This window comes from Podarcis vaucheri, assembly GCF_965113315.1.
Source record: "Podarcis vaucheri genome assembly, chromosome: 6".
Taxonomy (NCBI): domain Eukaryota; kingdom Metazoa; phylum Chordata; class Lepidosauria; order Squamata; family Lacertidae; genus Podarcis; species Podarcis vaucheri.
The window spans coordinates 36,903,574-36,921,449 of NC_138764.1; the positions used below are offsets into that span (position 1 = coordinate 36,903,574).

General features: G+C 45.5%; 1 protein-coding gene and 1 long non-coding RNA gene across 12 annotated transcripts in view; one reads left to right on the top strand and one right to left on the bottom strand.

Annotated features, from left to right (window-relative positions):
• SAMD13 (sterile alpha motif domain containing 13) overlaps window positions 1-17,876 on the bottom strand; it is a 28,001-nt gene that overhangs the window by 1,562 nt on the left and 8,563 nt on the right. For 9 of the 11 annotated variants that reach the window (XM_082228098.1, XM_082228097.1, XM_082228099.1 and 6 more), the window contains 2 exons: window positions 17,599-17,683; window positions 8,007-8,118 (listed from right to left, as the gene is read on the bottom strand). In XM_082228098.1, the coding sequence (XP_082084224.1) occupies window positions 8,007-8,118; window positions 17,599-17,683 (197 nt within the window). Of the gene's footprint in view, window positions 1-2,490; window positions 3,495-8,006; window positions 8,119-17,598; window positions 17,684-17,876 lie in introns of those variants that run through there. The other 2 variants (XM_082228100.1, XM_082228094.1) reach the window with 2 other exon arrangements.
• Window positions 4,103-7,077, top strand: LOC309535254. Its single transcript, XR_014221155.1, has 2 exons — window positions 4,103-5,239; window positions 6,541-7,077. It is a non-coding gene; the product is annotated as an uncharacterized lncRNA (long non-coding RNA).

Consider the following 17,876-nt stretch of genomic DNA (forward strand, 5'->3'; position numbering starts at 1 on the left):
TTGTCTTGCGAAGCATGGTCCGTCACAACTGCGCCTCTTCAAGCGGCTTTTAAAAAAAAAGCGCAAGACGTTTTTGTCTTGCGAAGCAAGCCCATAGGGAAATTCGTCTAGCGAAGCAACGCAAAACCGAAAAACCCTTTCGTCTAGCGAGTTTTTCGTCTTGCGAGGCATTCGTCTTGCGGGGCACCACTGTATACTGACTGGCCAATTTGTACCAATCTGAGATTCCTTATACTTGTGATTTACATCTTATATTGGCCTGCTAATTAAAAGGCCGTGCTGTTATTTGTTCCCAATCCCCAACCCCTGCAACTGAAAGTGTGGCATCAGCTAATATTAAAATAAAACTTAATCTTGATAAGAGTTTAGCATTCAAAATGTAACTAATGACACATACCTGACTATATTTTCAATTAACTTTAATAGACTATGCTTGCATAAATCACACATGGCAAAAATGATGTTGACAAGCTAAACTTGCATCTATGAATTCGGTATTTTATGAGTCTAACATGCCAATTAGGATCCCGCCCCTGCCTGTTCTGCTGCGGTCAGATTCTTGCGATTGAATAAAATTTATTGTTCAAGCTCTCAGGCATTACAAACAAAATACATGAAGATGTAACCAGTATTAGTAAAACCACAAGCATGTCCATATTTGTAATTACAATAACCCACAAAAATTCTATACGCAGAACCCTTTTCAATTATAAATATGTATGGCTTTTAGCTATAGAGGTCACAAACGCTGCCACTCAATGAGAATGAAAGATCTCTGGGTCCATTCAATCAATGCTTGTTGACTGGAGATGCAAAAACATTCTAGGAAGAATAAGGTAAAGGTAAAGGTACCCCTGCCCGTACGGGCCAGTCGTGTCCGACTCTAGGGTTGTGCGCCCATCTCACTTAAGAGGCCGGGGGCCAGCGCTGTCCGGAGACACTTCCGGGTCACGTGGCCAGCGTGATGAAGCTGCTCTGGCGAGCCAGCACCAGCGCAGCACACGGAAACGCCGTTTACCTTTCCGCTATAAAGCGGTACCTATTTATCTACTTGCACTTAGGGGTGCTTTCGAACTACTAGGTGGGCAGAAGAATAGGTATTCACAATTTGTTTCTGCGGAGAATGCAGGCTGAATAAGGTCCTTTAACAACTTACTGCCACAGAAGCTGCTGCCCAAATACTTATTCAGGGGAAAATACTGACTGTACCAATAACATAATATGAGGTACCACTTTTGAGCTGGGAAGCAAGCACTTCATCTTCCCAGCACTTAGTGGACAGACACCTGCAATGTTTCTCTCCCTTCTGACCCTGCTGGCTAGTCCACAAGCAGCACACAACTTTCAACTTTTAGCATAAGCTAATCCTCATACATACCCTTTTGGTTTGGGTAGAAGCGACACAACAGGGTGATGTGCCTCTTTATGATGCTGAGTCAACATCATATGCCTGCTCTCGTGCAGGTGCCTGTGTTTGATCTCACAAAAACAAAAGGATGCAGACTTAGGGAACCGAGTGGCGTATTCACCAGGAGACATCATTAATAATCCTTGGTGCTTTGTTGTTTTTCTCAGCCAGAGTGTGCCGGAGCGCAGTTCCAGCACCTCTCAGGTGAGCACCATTGCACTATATAGACACCTTCACTTCTCTACCTGGACACCTGAGCTTTCATTGGGTGAGATTCTCAGGCCTCAGATTGCATTCAGCAAAAAGGGGCTGTAGACATGCATTGTTGTGAGGCTGAGTGTCCAGACCGCATTTAAACACAGTGGTACCTCGGGTTACATATGCTTAGGTTACAGACTCTGCTAACCCAGAAATATTACCTTGGCTTAAGAACTTTGCTTCAGGATGAGAACAGAAATCGTGCAGCGGCGGCACAGCAGCAGCAGGAGGCCCCATTAGCTAAAGTGGTGCTTCAGGTTAAGAACAGTTTCAGGTTAAGAACAGACCTCCAGAACGAATTAAGTTCTTAACGCGAGGTACCACTGTACATACAAATGGGATCTACAACAAAATGTTGCAGCCCGGGTAGTACCGTTCAGGATTCCAGCCAACTCCACTCCACTTCCTCCTCCCTCCCCAGTTTTCAGTTCCCTGGCCAACAGTCAGTCAGCATTCTATTGCCACTGAGAACGTTCAGTTCTCATTGCGTAGTAGGGATCCCCCAACCCTGAATTTTATTTTATTTTTGGTACTTCTGAAACCGTTGGGGTTCATATGATGTCATGAGCGGGGCCAATGTACATGGCTAGAGAAAAAGAGCTTTGCAGGCCAAGTGTGACTTGTGGGCTGAAGTCTCCTCACGCATGCCTAAATAAAGCTCATGATGAGACTGGGGGAAGCTTTTCTAATAAGCTATTACCCGCCCAAAGGTTTGCCCGAACCGCCAAGCACCACAAAGCATTTCCACCAGCCCATTGCACAATGCGAAACACAGCACAAGTTCCTAATAGGCTCAGTACCCAAGCGTAGCAGCTGCCCCTTACCAATTGACAGCCGAGAGCCCTTCAGTAACAGATGGGCTGCTCCTCAACTTCAACGCGTTCCTTGCCGTCCACCACAATTCTCTTGGTTACAACCTTTTTGCCGTCCACAACCTTGCTGGTGGTAATGATGGACTTGAACCTTCCTTTCCTGCCACTGTGGAGAGCAGTGCAGGAACAGCTGCCGGTGATCTCAGAGCCAAAGGAAGTGAAGCCGGTTCCTGCAATGGGGGACACCCCACTGATAGAGACGGAGAAGCTGCTGTCGCTTCTGGTTCTTCTTCTTCCGTGGTGGCCTCGCTGGTCGCCAGAAATGTCGTCAAGCAGGTCATCAAAGATATTCAGGGAAAAGGTGTCCACCCCCTTGCGCTCATCCAGGGGGGATCTGTGGAAACTCGGTTTGGCGTCGAGATGCCCTTTGTCTCTCTCCTTGTCTCCTGACCCACCATGTCTGCATGTACCTCTGCCTCTTTCATGCCACCCTCTCTCACGTCCGTCTCCTTTGTGGGATCGGTCATAGGCATCCCTCTTTTTAGTATCAGACAAGACCTCGTACGCTTTAGAGAGCTCTATGAATTTCTTTTCTGCTGCTTCCCTGTTCCCTGGGTTTTTATCTGGGTGCACTTTTAAGGCCAACTGCCGGTAGGCTTTCTTAATGTTATCCGCAGACGCAGTTTTTTGCACTCCCAGAACCTCGTAATAATTCACCATCTTCTTCCAACGGTCTTAAGCATAAATATCTGCTTCCTCTGTTCCTGGCAAATATCTGAACAATATCCCGATTATGTCCTGGCACCTGGTCAGTCTCACAGTTGAAAGGTTATTAGTACATTTTCCAAAAGAAGGCAGGCCTGAAATAACATGAGGCGCTACATGTCTTTGTGTGCACCACCGTTGCTTAGGGTTTTAACAGCGATATCTGGGGCACTGACAAACAGGTTGGGGGCAGGGGGAAAGCTGTTTCAACATCCAACGACTGATTTCAAAATGGTTCAAACAGTCCACTGTCAGGGAGAAATTGTGACATCGCTATGACATCAGCCAACTGCTAGGTTTCAGCCATTTTCATTTGCATACGGCAATTTCATTGGCTATGAGGGTGGGATGCTCGTCCTTCAGAATTCGATGACATCAGAGAATAAGAAGATAAGGATGAGCACAGATGTAAGGCACTTTGATTTTGGAAAGTTGCCAGGGGGATTATACTTTCTGCTAAAGTACAAGATATGAAAATATCTGCATTTACTCATATACCCACGTAGCCAGCTGCATTGCCAAGATATATGTTTTTCATAGGCAGACATAATAGCAAAGCTGTAGACACAGAATGCTAGCAACTTGTTGGGATAATTTAAATGAAAGAACTATCTTCAGATAATGAAAATTAAAACTGTATAATTTCCTTTGAGGTTGTTGGGGTGTCTTTAGAAGCATGCAGAGCAGATGGTATCTGAAAGGATCGTTTCAAGTATGAATAGCTCCTGCATTTGTATCTGGCTGGCTTCTGCTCCTGATTAGTAAAGTTTTGACATCTTCTGGTTTGCTGATTTTCACTTTGGTTATTAACAGGGAACTTTTCTTGCCTGCATATTCAGAATCCCAACAGCATCTTGAGATTAAGTGGACAACTCAGGGTTAGAAGTGCTTACACTCATCCATAATAAACAAGCATCCTGAATTGCGTTCCTCTTTATTCTCCTCCCTACAGGACCTCCCTTTAGCAACATGGATTCCACTCCCACCGAATCTGTTCACCAACTACTAGTGGAAGGTGCAATCTTCCACCCACGGTTTTTCTACGGCTGTGGTGACTATACACTGCTTGCAAACCAGCCATATATAGAGAGAAGACTTCACACCCCACGAGCATTGTGGGAGAAGCCGATTTCTGTTTACTCCTTCAGACAGATGTTAAAAATCATTATTTATCACCAAGTGTTCCTTGATAGCCGGGCTCATTGCTTTTGCTCTTGGTGTCGCATATATCCCCTCTAGCCTTTCAAAAAAAAACCTTGTTGATATTTTGCCGTTTTGAACTTAATTCTCTATTAAACTGTGCTGTGTTGCTTCAGTTTTGTTTACTTATTAAGAATATTTTTGCACAGCTGTATCATAAAAATATCAGGGCGGTGGGGTGAAGACAACTGAAAATGCAAGTAACCATTAAAGTGATTGGCTAACTGAACAGCTGCAAAGTTTTGTAGGACTAAGTTTTGTAGGACTAACAGTAGGGAGACCCAGGTTCAAACCCCTGGTTACGAGGTTTGCACCTCCATTTCATTTTCAGGAGTGAAGCAAGGGTAAGTTTGGCTAAAGATAAGGATCATGGGAAATTGCTCTCCTGCCTCAACCTCATGTATAGTCTTGCAGCTGATTTCCCTATGTTTGACCTCCTTGCCAGCGAGGTCACGGGGATCCAGAAAGTTCATTGACTGACTCAGCAGGGTTGCTAGGTTGCAGTGATGGCAATAAGGCAAAGCGATTGGTAAACAAAAGGTCAGCAAATAAATGTAATAAAAGAACAGACCTTCCCATCTAATTAGTGCCCAGCCGGAAAGGGAGGGAAGCAACTGGGCGGAATGAGCCAACACAGTCAACCTAGCCAAGTTTGTGCCAGTCTTGTAAAAATATTACTACAGCAAAGTAAGATGAAGCTGTAGCAAAACGACTCCTACACCGTTGTGGTAATGAATGAAGGGCCCTTGAAGGAAAAGGCAGGAGTACGGGTATGCCCTGAGAGAGTCAGCAAAGGGTGTGTGGCTGGAACGGTGTGGGTTACGTTTTGTCTTTGTAAGGCTGCTGTTACAGGCTGGCAACCTCAACTGGGAGTTCTGGATTGCTAAAAGCTGCCTTCCTACCAGAAATTCCTGAAGATGCCATATTTTCCCCACCTCTGCACCAGAGGGAGGAATTTCTGGGCACCTTGCCAAAGCTCACAATTCTGCTAGGGCCCTCCCGCCCCCAACCCCCTCGCCTCTTGGGCTCCTGCTCCTTCCTGTGCTCCAATTGCCCGTTCCCCCTGTCCTCTTGGAACATGCAAGCAGCAAGGAGGCAAAGCACTGCCTTTCCCATTGCTTGCCCCCTCTCCCTCTAGGTAGCTGTGCACATTTGGCCCAGAGGAAGTTAATGGGCTTAGGGCAGAGGACATGGATCTAAACAGGGATGGGCCCCAACGCTCTCTCTGGCCTCGTGGCATCCTCAGGTCACCTTCATCATCGCTGCTGCCAGAACATCCTCCCATGCCAAGGCAGTGCTCTCTCAAGGAACTGCACACACCACCAATCAAGCACTTGCTCCCTCCAGGGTCTCTGCGATTTCAAGGCTAGCAGTTGATGCCAGTCTAATTGCTGGTCCTGCTGTGCCTTCCCAGCCAAGCTTCCTTGGCAGGAGAACCTGGAGGATGCCTTACATAAGACGTCCGGATGAGTAAATAAACCCTGCTGGGTAAGCAGGGTTTTCATCACCTGGCCACGGCAGCTAATCCAAACACGGCAATTAACCAACTTACAACTGTAGTACTGCGGTTACACAAAACCTATCAGCAGTGCCCGCCTCAAGTTATTACTTAATGTTAGCTGTATCACAGAGTCAGTCTGAAAGCAGGTCTGTGGATCGACACCAGCCATCATGCTGGCAGCAGGGTTTAGGTTGGCCCCAAACAATGTTTGGGTACCAGGACTTAAGACCCAGGAGATTCCAAGTGCACTGCTGAGCGCGGGCAGAACACATTTCTTTTTTGCAAATATTTTTTATTACATTTTCTATAAAAACTTCCATCTTTCCATTTTCCACATCTCGTATTTTAGTTTGTTGAACCTCCCTCCACTCCTCTGACAGTCATCCATAATAATTCTCCTATTTACACATTTCTTAATATATAGTATCACCTTTAAGTAATTTCTTTATATCCATATTTACATTTTTGCGATGTTCCTCACTTTTCACAAAGCCTCTTTAAAAACACATTTCAGGTAACAACATCCTCATCCATCCAGCATCAGGGGTCAGAGGATGTGATATCAAATCAACACCCCTTCCCCTCTCTTTTTTTAGAAACTGAGGATAGGGGATAGAGTTAGCGAGGCTTTCTGATGTTCCCTGCCACAGCTTGAGGCAATCTCCTTTTGGGCCAGCGAACAGGAGGGAGGAGAGTGGTTGTCTTGACGCAGCTTCCCCTAACCAGGTATCCTCCACTTGGTTTTTGAACAACCACAATTCACATCAGCCCTGCCAGTTTGGCTGGGGGTCAGTTTGGCTGGGAAAGGCTAGTCTCCTGCCTACGAGAAGATCTTCATTCCTTTCTAAATCTCCATTTCGGATAAAAGGCTCAGCACTCTCACCTACCCACACCTGGGTGCTGGAGAAATCCAGCCGCCCATCGTTTTCTTCCACACAGAAACAAACACATGCACGACTCCAAATCCATACTACAACTGAGAGTGAAGACGAAAAGGATGTGCGGAGGTTGAACTGCTAACTGAGCGGCAGTGCAGCAAATGAAGCTTGCTCGGTTTCTTCCACAAACCAGAAGGCACATATGGGTTGGATTTGGCAAATGCAAGGACTGCACAAAATAAATAAAAATAATAAATAGTAATAATAATAATGTGATTCAGCGCACATTTAAAGGCAAGTCTAAGTAATTTGTGCTTGCTTGACAAAACAGTACACGAACTGAAACACAGTCATCCTTGGGGAGGTACACCAGTGAAAGATTTGCTACCTGAGACCTGGCTAAGCCAGCACAGCTTCACCTCAGCCAGGATGAAGGACTTATGCTAGCATATCCCTGGCTGAACCAGAAGGAGGGAACTAGACCAGCTCAGCTGGGACAGCTCACAACCCACCTATTACTAACTCGCTTAGTAGTATTCGGGTGGATCTTGGGTTTGGATTATACTGTAAATGCATCCATTTCATTTTTGTTGGCACTCCATTCCATCCCGTTTGGTGTGATTTTTTTCTTCTAAAAAAAGAACGCCCAAAATATTTGCATTTATCTTGTATGCATTTCCCTCAAAATACACATTTTCCCATGCTTTCCCATGCATTTTATGAGCATCCAGACGGTAAAACACATATTTTTCTGCACCCAATACTTTTGCACACCTAAACTGCATTGCAAAATGAGTAATCAGATTGGGAGCTGTGTTTTGATCTGCCAGCAAGTTTGAGACTGTTAAATTGGGTGGAATTGCAGCCTTAAGCGTTATGCCCAAGTTCACAAATGTGGTAGAGCCAGGCAGTTTTGCCAATAAGCAATCCTAGACATGCCTGCTCAGAAGTTAAGTCCAGCTAAGTTTACTGGGGCTTACTCTTAGAAACAGTGTGCATAGCCTTACAGGCGTAATCATACAAACACGCCCCTCCCCTCCAACTATGCCATGTTGGTCTTCTAGAACAGAAGCAAAGAATTCAACTAATTAATCCTTCTGTGACAACTGCCTACACTGCTTCTTAGGAGTGTCCCCAGGCGCATAGGCAAACAGTTACAAGGTGGATTGTCCAAACAGATTTACCTGCTCTTGAAAAGCATGAGCCTGTTCTTCAAAGCCCACTGTTCTGAAATAATTCACCACATCTGTAACCGCCCAGTCAGCAGGATCAGGTGGTCTTCCATTCTCTACCAAGCTACGAAATTTTAAAAAATGCAAGCAAATGTTAATATTTGTGCATCGCACTGTTGGTTTACATGTACCAGGTGCTGAGTAACTTATTGCTCCCTAAGAGAGAAGGGAAACTCACCATAAGGAAGGAAAGGCAAGCTCACCTGCGTTCTAACCCTCACAAATACCTTGCTGAGTCAAGAGACCCGGTCTGATTTTAAGCCTGCGCTCTTCTTGGGTTAAACCAACAAACTGATTTCTTTCTTGTGCTTCCAAGGCCCAAAGTCAGGGGATTTTCCACCAAGACCCAAAGTCAGCTGGGCTTACTTTACAAGTGAGGTAGAGAGTATTTCTCTTTGCGAAGGAGATCCATGCGAAAAAATCAACTGTTGCCCCTCCACAAACAAAAGCAAACACACTGTTGACCAGGCACAGGCAAACTCGGCCCTCCAGATGTTTTGGGTCTGCAACTCCCATCATCCCTGACCGCTGGTCCTGTTAGCTAGGGATGATGGGAGCTGTAGTCCCAAAACATCTGGAGGGCCAAGTTTGCCTAGGCCTGCTGTTGACAGTAGGTGGAGCCGGAACGGAAAGTGAGCAGCTTGCAGGACCTGCATAGCTTCTTCTTTCTCAGTGCTGCCACCCTCCACCCCACCTCTTCTTCCCTCTATGCCAGGCATGGCCAAACTTGGCCCTCCAGCTGTTTTGGGACTACCATTCCCATCATCCCTAACCACTGGTCCTGTTAGCTAGGGATGATGGGGGTTGTAGTCCCAAAACAGCTGGAGGGCCAAATTTGGCCATGCCTGCTATGCTAACCCATCTTTGCAAGCCACATGAAATTTGGGCTGCATGAAATTAGGCCCAGGACCACATGGACCACAGGTTTCCCACTACAGAGCTGCCACACCCAGCACGTGTAAACTGCATTCAGATGTCGTGTGCGAGACATGTGGTCAGATTTCCTGTGAAGATTCGTTCTTGCTATGTAGCTGCCCCTGCAGCTTGGTCTTCTTTCAAGACTGCTTAATAATAACAGTTAAAAGCTTGTGGAATTTGTGGAACTCTATTCCAGTTCAGGTCAGACAGGCGCTTTCATCCCGTTGAACTTTCAGCGCCCAATGAAGACTTAAAAAAAAAAAAAATCCAGCAGCTATTTCAATTGATGCCTGATGTTATAGTTTTAAATGACACACACACACACACACACACACACGACAGTATCTTTGTTAAACCACTTAGACTCATTGTAGTGAAGTGGTATATAAATTATTATTATTATTATTATTATTATTATTATTATTATTATTATTATTTCTTATTTATTGAATTTATATACCGTCCTATACCTGGAGATCGCAGGGCGGTTCACAGAATAAAATCAATATATAAAACCACAAAATACGTGTCAGGGAACTGACATCAGAGGAAAGGGAGGTGGTAGGGCTCCCAGAGACTGGGAGAGAGTCAGCAGCCAAAGCAGGGACCAGCAGGGGGAGCGAGGGGTCTCTGGAGGAGGATCTCAGTAATGCTGAGAGAGACGCAGCAGCCCAGGCAGGAAACAGCAGGGGAGAGAAAGGGGTGAGAGACACGTCCAGCGAAAATAGCGGGGAGGTGTCAGAAGCAACTGTAGGGAGACCCATTTTTCGCCGGAAGCTGCCACGTCGTGAGTCCAGGAGACGCGTTTCCGTTAAGGAGCTTCTTTGCTGGAAACGCTTCCGCAGGCAGCCACTGTCAGACTCTACTAGTGACTAGAGCAGACATGTCTGAGGAGCTCTGTCACACACAGAGGTTTGTGGAGCCGCACAAACTCTGAGGGGGCACAATTTTAAGCACAAGCAGCTAATCATCCCCTGACAATACGTAACCAAAATAAAAACAACAACCCAATAACCGCCTCCCAAAAAACCCCCACCTTTTAAAAGGGCATAGGATGTCAATCAAATCAACCAAGGGCCTAGCTAAAAATGAATGTTTTTGCCTGGCGCCTAAAGCTGTATAATGAATTATATAATTGTTTAAATAAACAATAAACAAGCTTGTGTATGTGGGATCTTATCTTGGGGCAGGTGTCCCTGAACATGCATCAACCTTGGGCTTGTTTACATTATCCAGGAGCCATCCTGAGGTTCTAGGGAGAATATCAGCTGGGCAAAATATGAGGCTTCTTAGTGTTTTTCCCAAGTAAGCGGCTCCAGGGGCTTAGCTAAGGCATTTCCTGCATAACTTCATGATGAAAATAGCCATTTTCTGTGCATGGTTCTTGCAATAGCAGAAACAGTGTCGCTTACAGTGGTATTTTTTGTTTCTTTTTTAAAGACAGATGTTTTATGCCAAGCTAACCCAAACTGTGCACCTGAAAAAGCTGAATTATATACCCAACCAAATATTTGTGTGTGAGTTAATTTTCATGCTTTGTTGTACAATGTTTATTATTCTGCATAATTTAATCTGCTTCACTACAGAGATGTGTGGATCAATGAGCTCCTGCTTCTTTGAAATCTTAATCCATCATTCCTTTGGCCTCCGAGATTCACCACACCCTTTCAAGTATTGTCACAGTCATAAGGACCAGAAACCCATTTGAGTCTTTTAAGGCAAGACTCTAATCCAGGGGTCAGCAAACTTTTTCAACAGGGGGCCGGTCCACTGTCGCTCAGACCTTGTGGGGGGCCGGACTATATTTTGAAAAAAAAATAATGAATTAATTCCTATGCCCCACAAATAACCCAGAGATGCATTTTAAATAAAAGCACACATTTTACTCATGTAAAAACACCAGGCAGGCCCCACAAATAACCCAGAGATGCATTTAAAATAAAAGGGTACATTCTACTCATGTAAAAACACGCTGGCCGGATTTAGAAGGTGATTGGGCCGGATTCGGTCCCCAGGCCTTAGTTTGCCTACCCATGCTCTAATCACTACGCCTCACTGGCTCTCCATGAAGTAATAGTACATTAGCATTTCTATAGTACTTTTCAGTATTTAAAACACTTGGCGTACATGACCTCAGTCGCAGGCACTGTTAAGGAAAGGCAATATTGCCAGCCTGCTCCCTTGACCTAGATGAACAGAAGGACATGACAGAGTTCTGGAGGTTCTGGCTACGCAAGTGTAGCATGTTTAGTGCAATTTGGAAAAGCATAACTAAGATTACTACACAAACCTGTTGATTCCGCTGTTGTGTATATGCTTATATCTGAAATGCAGTCCTTTATGTACATGAGCCAGCTGCTACAGGAATGCAATAAGGCTGGTCTGCTGAGTTACCCATCCTCAGCCTTGTCATTTTGCACTGGGAATGGCATGCAACAGGAAACAAACAGAACCGGAACCATAAACTGGCAAGCTGTACAGTATCTTCTTTTCCTGCTGCAGGGACCTGGGGGGAAGAGCTCAAAAGCACACTGCACACCCATGAAAGCAGAAATGTGTCAACCCCATGGAGCAGCTGCAATCCTAAATAGATGCCAGCCTACCATAATCATGGGGTTGGTGGCTGCACCATTCCATGCTCCATATCCTATGGGCTGGTTGCACATTAAATACAGTAGACTATCAATACCGAACTGGTCCCTGTAAATGGAACGGGCAAGCTAAATATCAATTTCCTGACGTGCTAAACTGGCCCACACATTCATGCTTATGTGGATGCAGGGCAGTTTAGAAAGGTTTTTTCATAAAATATCCTGTTTTTATACGACCGTTTTACTGGTTTTATACTGCATTTTTTTGTTTTAATGGAACTATTTATTGTTTTTATGTTGTGCAGCACTTAGGGGGATTTTCTAAACCATTAAATGGTTTGCAGAGGCATTTAAATAAAATAAAACAAACCAAAGAAGGCGAGGCTTGAGGGAGACTGGAAACTTTTCACACATGCAGCAAATTGGACACTTGGGGACACACACACACACACACACACACACACACACATTGTTCACACCCCCAGTATATGCTATACTTGTGGTAGCTGTGAGAGTCCTCACAAAGCCGAGAATCAGCCCAGAGAGAGATCAAACTACCCAGTCAAAACTGCCTGGAAAAACAGCAGCAGCAGCAGCCCACAACCATTACGCCCAAGAGAGGGACTTTGTTCCAGCTCAGTGGTTTTCAACCAATGTGCTGTGGTACCCTGGGGTGCCTTGAATGATGGTCAGGGATGCCACAGGCCAACATTGGCCTCTGTCCCTCTTTCCTTCCCTCCCTTCCCTCTGACGCCCTCTCACATCTCTGCCTCACAAAGGTTTGCACAGCTGTTTCTTGTAGCAGCCCTGCTACAAGCTCTGCAAGTGAATGGTGCCTCTGGGGCTGGCCAGGGGTGCTGGCTGCCAGGAGCTGAGGCAGCCTTGGAGTAAGCAAGCAAGCAAGCAAGCAAGTGGGCAAGGGAGCCCAGCAGGCCAGTGTACCAGCCCTTGCTGTTGGGAATGGACAGACAAGTGTGAGGCCAGGCAGGCAGACACCACGCTGGCCTTTCTTGTGCTTGTTGTGCAATGTCTGCTTGGGAGTTGAGTGCCCAGTGCTGAAGGGGAGCCTATCCATGCAGACCCTGCAGTGCCCGCTGCTGCCACCCAAGATGAGTAAGGTGCTGGCCTCACATTCCCCTTCAGCCAGTCTCCGTTTGGCCATTCAGACTGGGCGCATCCTCTTTCCAGGCCCCTGTGGGGCAGTGTGAGGAGGCACATCTGTTTGGGGCAGGTCAGAGACCAGGGGCAGCAGCAGCGGCTGCCCGCAGGACTGCCAAGTGCCAAGGAGAGGGGAGAGGAGAGGAGGCTGAGGGAACACTCCACAAAGGAGGGTGTTCGAAAAAGGGTGAGAAGCTGCCAGCTCTGCAGGCAAGGGGGTGGCATAACTGGGCTCCTGAACCCCACAGGGGAGCCGCAGAAAGAATGTAGTCGGTCATGGGAGCTGTGGACTCAAAAAGGTTGAAAACCTCTGCTCTAGCACAGTTGAAAGCCACAGCCCAATCTTTGCACTGAGCACCAGCCATGGGATTGAGAAGGGAACCCTGAACTGCTGACTTATCCTCAGGGCTTTATGCCTGTTCTGTTGAATAGGTTTGCAATCACTGGTGGGATTCGTTGCTTCAGAAGCAGGAAAAGCTACCTCAGCAAAACCCTAGCAAGGGGCAGTTCAAGTACATTAACTTTATGCAATGCTGCTGTTATGCTGGTTAGAGCTGCAATCATTAGGTGGGGGGAACCCTGCTAGTTTCTTCTCCCTCCATCTCTTCTATCACCATCATGTTGCAGCAGTAAATAGTCTTGCTTAGGCTGCATTCACATGACAATTTATTCAATTTTCACATTATATTTCAGCTTTCACAGGATGTAAAAAGCCACTTCCGGAACTACAGTGGAATACAGTGGTACCTTGGGTTAAGTACCGGTACTTAATTCATTCTGGAGGTCTGTTCTTAACCTGAAACTGTTCTTAACCTGAAGCACCACTTTAGATAATGGGGCCTCCCACTGCCGCCGGAGCACGATTTCTGTTCTCATCCTGAAGCAAAGTTCTTAACCCGAGGTACTATTTCTGGGTTAGCGGAGTCTGTAACCTAAAGCGTATGTAACCTGAAGCGTATGTAACCCAAGGTACCACTGTATAGCACAAGTTTAGCAGTTGATTCCACATGGATTCCCCCCCCCCCGCCCAGAAGCAAATAACACATAGATGAGCACTGAACTTGACACTCTAGTTCTAAAAGTGGCTTCTATGTCGTGTGAAAGCTCAAATATAATGCAGAGCTTAACAAAGGGGGGGGGAAGGGAAATGGAATAAGCTGTGATGTGAATGCAGTGTTCAAACAACAACAGCCCAATCCGCCCCACCATGGACCGAAAACAGTTTAAAATCCTACTTGTAATCACTGCCGCAAAGTGACAAATACTTAATAGAGGAAGACATACATCACATGTAGACATCTGAAACTCAGTTTCTGCACTAGCTAATTATGCTTCCCCATAGTTTCTTTTTTAAAAATAAAAATAAAGAAATGACTCCATTAGCATCCAACTCCTAATCATAAGAGCCGAAGGGCAAAGGATTTAATCTAAGCTGGTCTGGTTTTGATTTCCTCTGCTGTGAACCTGATACAAGGCTACTAATTGAAAGGGATTTATAAGAGGGTGTTTAGAATTGTAATACATGGATACCTATTGCATATTAGCAGATTGCATTGGTTATCTCCAAGCAGGAGTTAAAAATTAATGGAAGATGCTTGCCAAGACTGGAGCCTACGAAACAACGTGGTGGAATGAGAACATGCTCTTTCATCATCTTGTGGTAACTACATGAAGTAAGTGGCTTCCCCCCACCCTTTTCATCTATGTAGATATGTACCTAGGTATTACAACATAGCTTCATCAACATAATGCCTAGAGAGCTGAGACAGAAAAATATGTGCATCTAAACTGGCACCCTAAGCATCAGGATCACAGCCAACAAGGGTTATGCCCATACATTATGTTATGCATTTATCAACCTTAAGGGGTGGGTCCCAATCGTAAAATCATAGGATTGTAGAGTTGGAAGGGACCCTGAGGATCGTCTTGTCCAACCCCCTGCAATGCAGCTGTCCCATACGGGGATCGAACCTGCAACCCTGGCATTATTTCAGCACTATGCTCTAACCAGCTGAGCTGTTGAACTACAATTCCCTTCAGCCCCACGGAGCATGGCCAGTGGTCAAGGATTATGGGAGTTGTAGTCCAAGAACATATGGAGGGCCACAGGTTCCCCTTCCCCAAGGTTGATGGATGCTTAAATTATGCAACATCTAATTTCCACCTACGCTATCGTCTTATAAACTAATATCTAAAAAAATTAGTCCAGCAAATAGAAATCATGTTGATGTGCAAATACGAGGTGTGTAGGGATATCGCAGAGTGGGGTCTGGAGGGAGCACACTTCCCCGCCAGCAGGCAGCCACAGTCTGCCTGCACGTGTGACCTTGGGGTGCAGGGAAACCCCCCCCCCCAGACAAGCCACAGCTGTCTGGTACATCGTTCCACCTATGTCTGACCTTTTGTGGTCTCAGAAGTCAGTGGTGTCCTGTCTGTAAGTTTCCCCCCGAGACCTTTTGTCTCCTACGTCATACACTGTGCAAGGGGAAAATGACGATGTGGAACAGGTGCCAAAATAGTTTTGTATCACCCCACGATCGCGGGACGGAAGATGTGTAAAGGTCACAGCCCAAAATGTATTTGCCTAGCTTGCATGTTTGTCTCAATAAAAGGAGGCTCCACAGGAATGGTGGTAGCTCGCTTCAGACCACCTGTGCGCAGCTCACATGATGATCAACACCTGTCTTGGGCCTTCACTTCAAGGTGTGTTCAGATAGGAATAAGACCAGCTCCCCCAATGTGTGTATGCACCCCCCCCCCTTGTTTCTCCAATGTGGCTGTAAAGAGTTTGGAAGTTTGTCTTCTGTTTTTGATTAACCACAGCCTATCCAGGCACCTGGACCTCACAAACTGTTAATCGTAACTATAGTTGGTTTGATACAAAGCAACTTCGCAAGCTGCGGTTTAGCGAGCCAGCTTCTTTCACAAGCCATAGTTAAGATTAAGTTTGGATGCAACCTCAAACAGTGTTTAATTGAACTAAGCATTTTTATACTACCTTTCATATGGCAGCAAAAAGCAGTGCAAAATACAAAAGAAAAAACCGTTAAAATATCAACAGCCTCTACAACAATAGGCAATAAGGCAGCAATGATCAAGACAAAGCAAAACATTGACGTTGAATTCTGGAACTGAGCACTGGCCAAAGTCTCGGTATGCAAGTATGTCTTCAACAGGTGCTGAAATACTAATAATGTTGGCACCTATCTGAGCTCAAGGTGGAGATGTTTCGACTGAGAGGGTGCCACCACAGAGAAGGCCCCAAAATGCAGCACCACTAGGGCAGCCTCCTCAGCTAATTACAATGGGTGAGCAGAGCAGTAAAGGAGAGGTGCTCTTTCAAGTAACCTGCTCCTAAGCTTTTCAGGGTTTTATAGGTCAGATCCAAAAAACCTGGTTTGACAGCTAATTAGTAGCCAGTGTAATTCTGTTGGGAGTGTGTGTGCAGCATGGCTATCCAGTAAGCAGCTTGCAAACTCCTCCTCCTGGCTATGCCAGAGATTGTGAAAAGCTTCAGCTGCCACTTTCAAAGAACATTAGAACACTTACGAAATATTATATATAAACCCTTTAGCAGCAAGTGCAACCGATTGGATTATTTCAAGGTATGGACTCCAACACTGAACTACAGCTCAGTGGTCTTAATATCAGCAGATTGTGGGAGTCCTCAAAGGAATACCATCTACTGTATCCTTGTTGACGAACTCTCAACTGTTTACTATAGGACAAAAATATTTTGTCTCTGTCTAGTATGAACCTATTGGTTCTAGGTCCATGATGCAAAAGAAACTTCTCATTTACCAACAGAAGTGGCATCCTGATAAACTACCAACAAGGATTACAAGATGCAATCCGATGTCCCTTTCAGGAATCTGCTCGTGCAGCTGCAGATGGGACTTCCACCCTGAGACTGTTGCTACAGTGCCACCTCCTGGCAGGCAGTTCCAAAGGCACTCAAAGGAGCCAATTCCTTATTCAAAATTTCATCCTCCAATGGCTTCTCAAACCAAGGAGGATGGCGAAAAGAAGAGGAATAAATGAGTTCCCACCATTCTCTTGATATATTCCGTGTCTTCCACAGTTAACACTATGAGTTACTGTTGATCTGTACCACAGAAGGCCTTAAAATAACAACAACACTATTGCATTGATGCATTTAAGACATCAAGGTAAAGAACAATCACTATGGCATGTGCTTTGCTAGTAAGATATGGATAAACGACACAACACACAAACCACAGAGGACAAATACTGGCATTTTAATGCCAACTGGGTTGCTAGGCGCAATTTTGGACCAGGTTCATGAACTGAGAAACTGTGTGTGTGTGTGACCCTATTAATTCTCCTCTGTGACTTTCAATAACCACAAACATGGTGTCCTTTCAGAAGTGGCTCTGCTCCTGCCAGGGGAGTTGATTCCTGCAGTCCCACAGCTGTGGGGCTATGCATTTCTGCAGGGGTCATATTTCCTACCCCATGCTATCTAAACATCTACATGAAGCCACTTAATGAGGTCATCCAGGTAATTTGGCATGAGATGCCGTCAGTTGAACAGATTACACCAAACTATACTTCTTATTTTCATCCAGTTCAGCTGGTGGTGGGTAGAAATACTGAATCAAGTGCCTGGAGATTACTGACAGACTAGATGAGTGGCCAATACACTGACCTCAATCCCGACAAAACAGGGGTGCTATATTGATGGATGTTTTCTCTAACTAGAGCACCTTTCAGGTGGGTTCTGGCACCTCTCAGATGGGCACCATTGCCACTCTTAAGAGAACAAGGAAGGTGTCTCCGGTGAATTCCGGCACCTCTTTTCTCGAAAAAATGGCACTGACTGTTCTCAAAATGACTGTCCCAAGGAAACCACTTACTTTTCTGTGTCGAGTGATCCATTTTCCTTGTTCTCCATGTCAATGGACAGCATGGGGAGGCCGGGAGTGTCTTTTATGTCAGGAGCTAGATTAATAAAGATGAGAAAGAAGAAAGCTACACTGACTTGGAAGCTATAGCTAAAGAGTACCTCAACCGAGGAGATCAAACCTTGATTTTTCCCTTGAAAAAAAAATCAGATAAAATCAGATAAAAGTGGTGGGGAAGCATCACCCACCCATGAGTCTTCAAATTACATTATCTCTAAAAGAAAACTTGG